The sequence below is a fragment of the Anthonomus grandis genome, chromosome 10 (assembly GCF_022605725.1).
Source record: "Anthonomus grandis grandis chromosome 10, icAntGran1.3, whole genome shotgun sequence".
In the NCBI taxonomy this organism is placed as follows: Eukaryota; Metazoa; Arthropoda; class Insecta; order Coleoptera; family Curculionidae; genus Anthonomus; species Anthonomus grandis.
The window spans coordinates 15002733-15012764 of record NC_065555.1 but is presented as its reverse complement, the minus strand read 5'-3'; the positions used below and the strand labels follow the sequence as shown (position 1 = coordinate 15012764).

At 32.8% G+C, this 10032-nt stretch overlaps 1 protein-coding gene across 5 annotated transcripts in view; it reads right to left on the bottom strand.

Annotated features, from left to right (window-relative positions):
- Positions 1 to 383: 383 nt before the first annotated feature.
- The window catches only part of LOC126741286 (probable G-protein coupled receptor No18), a 510980-nt gene continuing 501331 nt past the window's right edge, over positions 384 to 10032 (bottom strand). For all 5 annotated transcript variants that reach the window (XM_050447669.1, XM_050447671.1, XM_050447670.1 and 2 more), the window contains 2 exons: positions 8880 to 9207; positions 384 to 1205 (listed from right to left, as the gene is read on the bottom strand). In XM_050447669.1, the coding sequence (XP_050303626.1) occupies positions 748 to 1205; positions 8880 to 9207 (786 nt within the window). In that variant the 3' untranslated portion in view covers positions 384 to 747. The remainder of the gene's footprint in view (positions 1206 to 8879; positions 9208 to 10032) is intronic.

The following is a 10032-nucleotide window of genomic DNA, read 5'->3' as shown; positions in this document are numbered from 1 at the left end:
TTTTTTCTTGCGAAAATGTTAAAATTTGAAGAAAAAAATGCAAATACAAAATGAAGAAATAATGTTAATAAATAAGTAATAATGAGTGTCTGTCAGTTAAGTATTTCCATAAATAAAGACCAAAACCGTATTCCTGCATAACCTAATTGGATACGAATGTTAACTTTGTAAAATTTTCAGCTATTTGTTGATTCCTTAGTAATTGTTTTATTTAATGTATATTATTATCTTATACTTTATAAAACATAAGCTTATTATACAGAATATCCAAAAGTTATTTGTCATTAAATTACTAAATGAGTGAAAAATTTAGGTAAGCATCTTAAACGTTACTTTTATATATAAATGTTTTATGGCAATTTATTTAATTTTAGCTTTAGTTTTTTTATATTGCAAAACTGCTGAAATAATAGAAATTAAATATGAATAAATATTAAAATAAACACAACCTTAGAATAAATAATTACCACTTTTTATTAAAAAAAAAGGGAAGGAGTCAAAAAATACAATTAAATATATTAAAGATTTTATAGATCTAGTATATTTAGGACAAGCATAAATTCTCTAGTTAGAAAGAAAAATTGGATTGGAAAAGTAGGTCTAACGCTCGAAAAAATGCATTTTTTGAAAATACTGTTATTTTTTAAATAAGATACCCATGATTTCCTTCAACATCTAGTAACCTAAAAACATATGATCGTTTCACTTTGTAATAATGATAGAAACTATTTCAGAAAAAAAATTCTTTTAGCTTGTGCCAGGAATGCCAAGCAACTTCCTAAAAGCTCTCCTAAAGTCCATATTAAAAATGGTATAAATAATAGGATTTAACACTGAATTAATATAACCCAACCACGTGATAAAGTTGATTAACCTCCTAGAAGGACAGCACGTGGGACAAAACGGCACGATAACGTACATAAGAAAAAAGGGCAGCCAACATACCACAAACACTCCCATAATGATCCCGAGAGTCCGGGCAGCTCTTCGTTCCTTCGAGAGACTGATCCGTTGTCGTTCTTCGATGAACTGATAAACTCCACCAACTTTCTTGGGTGGATCGATCACCACCACTTTCGAACCAGGACTTTTGCTCTTTGAGTTTATCACGGTTATGGTGGTAAGCGGGCTTGAGTTCTTCGTATTGTTCATGGAGTCTTTGGTAGCGGCTTCGTCGTTTTTTTGGGAATTTGTTGAATTTTCACCTGTAACAATAGAAAAAGGAGTCATAATGATTATTAAGATCTTAGTCAACACTTAGTAATAAATTTATAGGGTGTCTTAAATTCAAAGATGATTGAAAAATTCTTGATATTGTCAAATGCTCTAAAAAATCCATATATTATCAACATCCATGTAAGGATTTTAATTATATTTGACTTCGTCTTTAGTGAATAAGATCACTGGTAGTACTCCCTGTTCCTGCTCCGAACCACACATTTCCAAGCTAAGCAAAAAAATTTTCGTTGCTCTCCGCTCCCGTTCCCGAATATCCCATAACCAAGTCTCATTCTTTGTTTGTGTGCCGAACCGTATAAACGTTAATCGTTGGTGATAAAAATTGCTTATTCTACGTTTTTTAATTTTGTTATTTTTAACTTCTAAGTATCTAATATGCCTAAGCACCGTGAAGTGCATACGAGAGATTCGGGAACCTCTTTACGAGAGGAAGTGCACGTAATGCGAAAACAATTACGAAAATTAGAAAAGTTAGCGGAATCCACCCAAGGTGTCAGTGATATTAGGAGCTTGAATTATCGCCGTGCGCGGGTATCACCGCGGTCATCGCGTTCTCGCAGCAGATCAAGAAGTAGAATTGTGCCGCGTTATCGGTATCGTAAGATAAGGCGGCTTTCGAGTTCCAGTGAGAGTGTTAGTATTACTTCAAAAGAGGTCACAAAATCCACAAGAGAATCGGATGAGAAAAATGATACTACAGTTGGGAGCAGTAAGTAATAAACATTTATGTGGGCCGAATTTTATAGCGACTAGGACTTTATCTTGCTTCGCATGGGTGACATTGAAATATTATTTCTTGATGGTGTTTGCATTTGTTTATTTTAATTTCCTGACCAACTCGACTGTGAATAAGATTGTATTATGGCTTATGCAGCAATCAGTTCTTTTGTTTTTAAATACATTTGGCTGCTTAATAAAAACATGTTAAGTACATCATTGAGGTAAGATATATACCTACCGGAAACTAGAAAGGAAAGTTTATTTATTTATTTATTTTTGAGGTTTGGTGAAGGCCTCTGGATTAAATAAACTGTTTGGTGAACACAGTAATAATAGTATTAGATAATAATGTATAGTTGGCAACATATTATGACCTGTGGGTCATTTTTTTTATACCCATGGGTATTTCTGCATGTTGGGTGAACACAGTTTCAATACACCCAGAATTGTGAAAATAAGAATACTTCAGTATTTTAGTTCTTGGTTCGGACTGATTGAAATGATTTAATTTAGGCAACTGGGTTAGCACATCATATAGTTAATCTATTTGATGAACACAGTTTTAACAAATCACAATGTTTGGTGAATACAGTAATTTAACTGAAAGTTAGGTGTACATGCTACGAGCTACATGTGTGCCTCAATATTCTTTAATTTATATATTTATATAAATATAGAAAGTACACTTTTTTGGGCCTGTTTGTTTATGGGGTAATTTCTTTGTTGCAGTTGAACCGGAACAAATCGTAGAATCAACTTCTAGCAAGGTTTCGGGTCAATTCCTTTTTGGATCTATGTGTCGAATAATACAAACAAATTTGGGCCTCCGTTACATGGGGAGATGGCAGAGACATGGTTAAGTATAATTGATAATGGAATTAATCAGGAAGAACGAAAAAGTTTAATTTCTAAATACCGGGTTCCGGAAAATATCCCTCGTTTATTGGCACCAAAGTTGAATGAAGTTGTTTTAAAAGCATCTTCAGAGTCAGTCATACGCCGAGACTCTCGATTAGTCGATCTGCAAACTCAGATAGCTGCGAGTATTTCAGCTGTTGGAGAAGTCATAACAAAGAAGTTAGTTAAAACGGAAGGGGAGGGAAGTAAGGAATATTTACAACCCCTTTGTGATGCAGGTCGTTTATTAACGGATGTTTTGAATATGGAAACCAAATCTCGAAAACAACTAGTTTGTTATCAGTTAGACAAAAATATAAAGGATACGTTGATTTCCTCTCCATCAGACGAATGGCTTTTTGGTACGGAACTAGATAAACGAGTAGAGACATCCAGACAATTGAAAAAGTTAGCTAGAACTATCAAGATTACAAAAACTAACTTTATCAAAAAGGGTACAGCAAAGACAAAATATTGAAACTCGACAAGTGCGAGTACAAGGGAGAGGTCAAGGCAGACGTCAGCAATATGAAAGTCGGATTCTCAGTTTCTCGAGGAATGCACCCTTCAGGAACCAAATGAATCAGGACCGCAGTTACAGAAGATCGGGCCCGTCACCAAGGAAGCACAGGGCAGTATACCATCGTTAGTGACAGAGGTTAGTAAGACGGCAGGCAGACTAAAACAAATTTAGATTCAAGATGGGTGCATTAAGCAGGGTAAATCCCTGCAAAGGCTAGTTTTTATCAAATATCTTTTTAACCCAAAAATCAGACGGCTCCTTTAAGTTAATTTTAAATCTAAAATCCCTAAATAGATACATTAGGGCCGAGCATTTTAAAATTGAAGACCATAAAACTGTAATAAGGCTTATCAGTGGAAATGATTTTTTGGCAAATTTAGATTTAAATGATGCCTATACTCTTATACCTATCCATAATTCGCATAAAACATTTTGAAGATTTCATTTTGAGAATCAAGTCTATGAATATAACTGTCTTCCTTTTGGTATAAACTGCGCTCCTTTTCTTTTTACAAAACTAGTGAAACCAGTTGTAGGTATAGGGGTTAGTTATCAGTAATATTTCTTGATGACATATTGCTGATAAGAAAAACACGCGCAGAATGCCAAGAAAATTTGCAAAAAACAGTTATATTTTTAAAATCGTTAGGTTTTATAATTATTAAGACTAAAAGTATTATGATTCCATCACAGACATCTAAATATTTGGGGTTTGTGTATGATTCTCTAAAAATGTCTGTCTCTCTTCCGGCAGAAAAGAGGGAAAAAATTATTGGACTTCTACAAAAATTTGTCTTACGTAAATCATGTAAAATACGAGATTTTGCTCGATTTATAAGGACTTTAATATCTGCGTGTCTTGCAGTTTCTTATGGTTGGCTTTACACCAAATCCTTCGAACGTGAAAAATTTTTAGCCCTTGAAAATTCAATGGGAAAATTTGATGCAAGGATGTTACTTTCACCAAGGTTATTTGGATTTTCAATGGTGGTTATCTAAGGTTAAAAAAGCCAAAAAGTTAACAAAACCTCTTAAGTTTTGTATCAAAATTTTTCCAGATGCATCCCTGACCGGGTGGGGAATATCTTGTGGGGATAAAAGATCCCATGGACTTTGGAACTTGCAAGAAAGAGAATTTCATATTAACTTCCTAGAACTTTGATCAGCTTTTTTCGGACTTAAATGCTTTGCAACTAACCTTAAGAACTGAAATATTTAATGCCGTATGGATAATACTACCGCCATAGGATATATTAATCGGATGGGTAGTGTAAAGCATCCAAAGCTCAATGCTTTAGCCCGGGAAATTTGGCATTGGTGCAAGGCCCGTAATATAATTATTTTTGCTTCTTGCCTTAAATCTAAGGAGAATTATGAGGCGGACGAGGAGTCTAGAAAACTTGACATAGAAACTGAATGGGAAATAAATTCTTTCGCCTTTGAAAATATAAAAATGTTTTTCCCAATTCCCGAGGTCAACTTATTTGCGTCAAGAAATAATAAGAAATGTAATAAATTTGTCTCGTGGAGAAGGGATCCAGAAGCGTGGGAAATTGATGCCTTTACTTTGAACTGGGCAGACAAATGCAGACAAAGCGGAAGGTATTTTGGTAGTCCCTAATTAGACTACTCAGCCGTGGTACCCTCTCTTTTGTTCTTTACTTACAAAACCGCCATTACTTTTTGAGCCCAGAGATGACCTACTTTTCTCTTTTGACAGGTCTCCTCATCCTCTATGGCTACAGCTTTCTCTGGTGGCAGGAGCCTTGTCTTTCAGGCGTTGCAGAACAATGGAGTTCCCGCAGTTTCTATAGAGGTTTGTCTAGCTTCTATTACCAAATCCACAAGAAAACAATATGAAGTGGGACTAAAATTGTGGTGGAGTTTTTGCGAGGAGAAAAAAATGGATGTATTTAATGTATCTGTCCCACTTTTGCTTGAGTTTCTAACGTATCATTTTAACAAAGGTGTTTCTTATGGTTCTTTAAATAGTTATAGATCCTCTATAAGTCAAATAGCCAAACCGGATATAATAAACGATTTTAGGTTAAAGAGATTTTTTTAGAGGAGTTTTTGGTTTGAGAAAAATACACCACGTTACGATACTACATGGGATCCTGCAATCGTTCTAAATTTTATTAGAACTCTCTCAAATGACAGTATTGACCTAGAAGTTTTAACACAAAAGCTTGCCACATTACTTGCCCTAGCGACGGACCAGAGGGTGCAAACCTTGGCGAATATTGAGATCGAAAATATTATTGAATCAAGTAATATGATCAATATTAAAATTCCTAAGCTGGTTAAAACTTCGGGTCCAAACAGAACCCAACCCTTTTTAGTATTACCATTTTTTCCAGAGGATCCAAGAGTATGCGTAGCCTCAACTATTAAGTTTTATTTAGAACGAACTCATAACTTACGAAACTCTTCAATCAGAAATCTTTTTTATGACATTTAAAAAACCCTATCGAAATGCCACTATACAATCCATAAGTAGATGGATCAAGAGTATGCTCGACAAGAGTGGCTTAGATACTTCTTTATTTAACGCGCATAGTACTATAGACACGCTACCACATCGGCAAGCGCTCGAAAAGGTGTAAGTATGGATGTAATCAGGCTATCGGCGGGGTGGACAAAGAGGTCTAAAACGTTTGCTAACTTTTATAATCGACCATTAAGAGTAGAAAATAATTTCGTAACAACTATTTTAAGCTATCAGTAGTTATTGTATTCTCCATTTAAAATGAGTTAAGGTTCTATTTTACGTGGTTATTTTATTAGGTTAAGGTGTTATTTTGTATTATTAGGTACATCATATCATATGTATAATTTTATCTGCACCCGACAAGGGTTAATTTCTTTTTTATTATTTTTTGTTAGAAATAAAAGGTTATATATCCTTTAGTATTAGGGTGTATTAATTTATTGTTGCCGATTTCTTTAAACATCTACCAATGATCTTATTTACTGAAGACGAGGCCAAATATAATTAAAAGATCAAACGAACTTACCAGGAAGTGAAGTTCGATCTTAATAATATGTAGGCCCCGTCGAAGTTAATAAGTCCCCTCCAACCCAAGTATTCCCGAGTGCAACAATAAAGCTTTGAAGAAATGAGACTTGGTTATGGGATATTCGGGGACGGTAGCGGAGAGCAACGAAAATTTTGTTTGCTTAGCTTGGAAATGTGTGGTTCAGAGAAGGAACAGGGAGTACTACTAGTGTACTACGAGGCCTACATATAATTAAATTCGAACTTTACTTCCAGGTAAGTTCGTTTGATCTTTGATCTTTTAATAATGTAAGCTTTCCAAGGAAATAAATTCAACGAGTCTCATAAATACTTTTCATCAAGTCGTTTAAGAGGCAGAAACTTTAAACATATAAGTTCATGTTTACCCTATAATTGTTTTTATCTTTTATAATTTCATAATATTAATTGTCAACTTGAGTGTATGAGTGGTAAAAAATTACCGGATTTTATTTGGTAAATACGAAATCCATTTGCTGCAAACCCAAATTGGAGGTAGGTTCTCGCAATTAAATATTGAAGTCAAATATAGAAGTTAAAGCAAATAAATGGTCCGAATTTCATGATTTGCGGAGAGCTTGAGCTTTTACAGTATATTAAATTAATAAGCAGATCTAAAAATAATTTTCTGAAAGCCGACATTTATTATAACATAAATCGGTAAATGTATTGACGCCTTTAATAGTGTGGATGTATTGTTAAATTTGCATTGAAAAACAGAATAATACATAGTTGTGTCGTTTGTAAAACCGCTCTTTTAATCAGCCATAAGAACGCAATTAACGATGGTTTTCTTAATGCTCGAGAATATAAAAATGGTAATTTAACTGGACAAACAGGAGATTAATTACGAATTAATAGGCTGCAGAAAACATAAGGCTCTACATAAAATTTTCCAGGAAGTCGTAAAATGTTTTTTGTTGGTGCTCTGATGTTAATAGGGTTATTAATGGAACTGAGTCAAACATTAAATTATTGGCATCTAAAAGACATAACGAGCAAAATCTTGAGCCTATAAGACTCGTTGAAGATGAATTTTGATACAAAATGTCGACGAATTTTTATATTTTATTGAATGTTTTAACAAGCATATACAACTCTTAATTTTGATTGTATATTTATTATATGATAATACATTTTGTATATATTTTTTTGTTTAATTTCTGAAACCTATACCTATGTTTCTAGTTGGAAATGTCAAAAACAGTCATAGGCGGAGGTCTTTTCTTAAAAATTAAAAAGTCTTAAAAAGTCCTAATAAAATAGTGCGAATTTAACACTTTGCCCATTGTAGTTTCCGAGGAAACCACATATTTCCCATTTTAAGTGCACCTTATAGTAGAGCGAAATTCAAATTTGGCGCCATAATCAAATTTCAAATTTCCCACTATTATGACGTCACAAGCCAATTTTCGCTTTAGGTTAGTATCATTCCTTGACATTCAGAGGGCCTTCTCAGTCGATGGTTTAGTGATCTAATGGTGTTAACTTCGTTATTATTAATCTATGGTTAAACGGAAAGAGTTTGACATATTTAGTGTTGCCAATAATCGAAACCTTCTGTTTTGTTTTTTAAAACGTCAATTAAAAATCTGTCAATTGAGTGAGGTACAAAGGTTAGAAAATTTGCTTTTAAACAGATATTACGTAAATTTTTAGTTCTGACTTTATTAAGAAATTGTGTAAGCATTGTCATATTATGTTCTCAAGTCAAAAAACCAAATTAATAGTTAAAACTGTCAAATTTTAAAAAGTGGAAAAAATGTGTTGTTAGTTCTTTTTCTTTCTTGTGTTCAGCAATATACTAATAATAAATTAATAATTCGTGAAATGAATAAGATACTTTAATAAATACTAAAACGTTTATATGCTAAATAGCTTAACCTTTAGACCCATTTCAAAAAAACCAATAATTTATAAGCTAAACGTGTTATAAATATTAATATTTTGATTATAAATATAGCAGCTATGCCTTATATCCCGAAAGTGTATTTTTCGGCTGTCAAACTTCGTCTTTCTGGCGCCTTCCCTCATTTTAATCCTATAAATATTAGGGTTGTCCCAAATTATTTAAGGATAAACGTATTATTGCATACGATCATTACGATGAATGTTGACAATAATTTACTTGACATACGAGATGAAGTAGATGGATAATGACGCCACCGTATAAAACTAAAATTATCGAGTATCGCTCGACATTATCCGTATAATTGTATGGCTATAAATATATAATTTGAAAATCCTTTAAATTTATTGCGGATCAGTAATTAAATCGGCAATAACCATATATTATTATCGTTTTGTATTTGGCCATTTATTATTTTCGTTTAATTTGGCTAAAGTAAATAAGAAAAGGTTTATCACCATGCAATGTAATAATATAAATGATCGTAAGTCATGTACAAATAAGTTATGCTAAAACATGACTATTTAGTAACTAACATACATATTACAATTTACCTATATCTGTTATGGAGTCCTCGTGTACCAAAATCGGCTTCAATTGTCTTTTATCCTCTTCGTTTTTCCCGCAAATCTTCTTCTTTTTCTCCTTACAGCTCTTCTCTTGGATTTTATGGTCGTTGTGGTTCGTTTCATTGCTGCTAACGCTATCTCGATCCATATCAGATTTTCGTTTCGATTGATTTTTTGAGATGGCGTTGATTTTTGACGCTTTGGCTCGTTCGCGTAGACGCCTTCTTGTCGCTATGAATATTTGTATGTAGACTATTGTCATGATTATTAAGGGGATGTAGAACGATCCAGAAGAAGAGTAGATCACGTAACCCTGGAAAAAAAATTAAATTGAAGATTAACATAAGGGTTAGTCGTTTATGGTCAAGAGTTATCAAACTAAACCTTAGAACTTATCGTGAATTAAGTTTTTAGAAACGGAAAATACTAAGTCAGAAATTTCTAATCTTGGAACTTATTAAAACTATGTCAACTGTCCAATAAATTTATCCAAATGTTTACTGATCAGCTGATTATCTTGTCAGACATTCTTAAACCGATCAAGTGTTTTTAAAGTCGAAAAACTGGTAGAGTTTTACTTGTATATCCATACACTTTTAACAATATATTTAAGCACAGTTTTATAAATATAGCGTAATTTTTTTTTGCATTAAGTGGTTTTTTACATTTTTTTAGTTTTAGTAGCGGTAGATGGTCCAAGGACAATATTTTTTTTAACTATCGAGTGATTTTAACGCTGTATAACTTATGAAATTTTACTTATATAATAATAATATTAATAATAATAATAATAATAATAATAGGCCATGTCAATGCAGCCTGTAGGCAATGTCAGAAACTGTTAAGGACCAAGTAAATACCTAATTAACAAATATACCAAAATATAAGAATGACTTTTTAACCTGAAAAAAAAAACTTGTATGAAAATGTTAAATAATATAGGTTTAAAATGCAAGCAGCATGAAGCAAGCACATATACACATATTTAATGCATTAAAGGATAAGGAACGGGAAAGGGGAGGAAAAGGATTAATGTAGGGATAATATTAATTATTAAATTTATTTATTAAGGGTAGCACAAGAAATGGCAAATAATGAAATGTTTAATAAGTTGACAGTATTAGCGAGATTATATAAA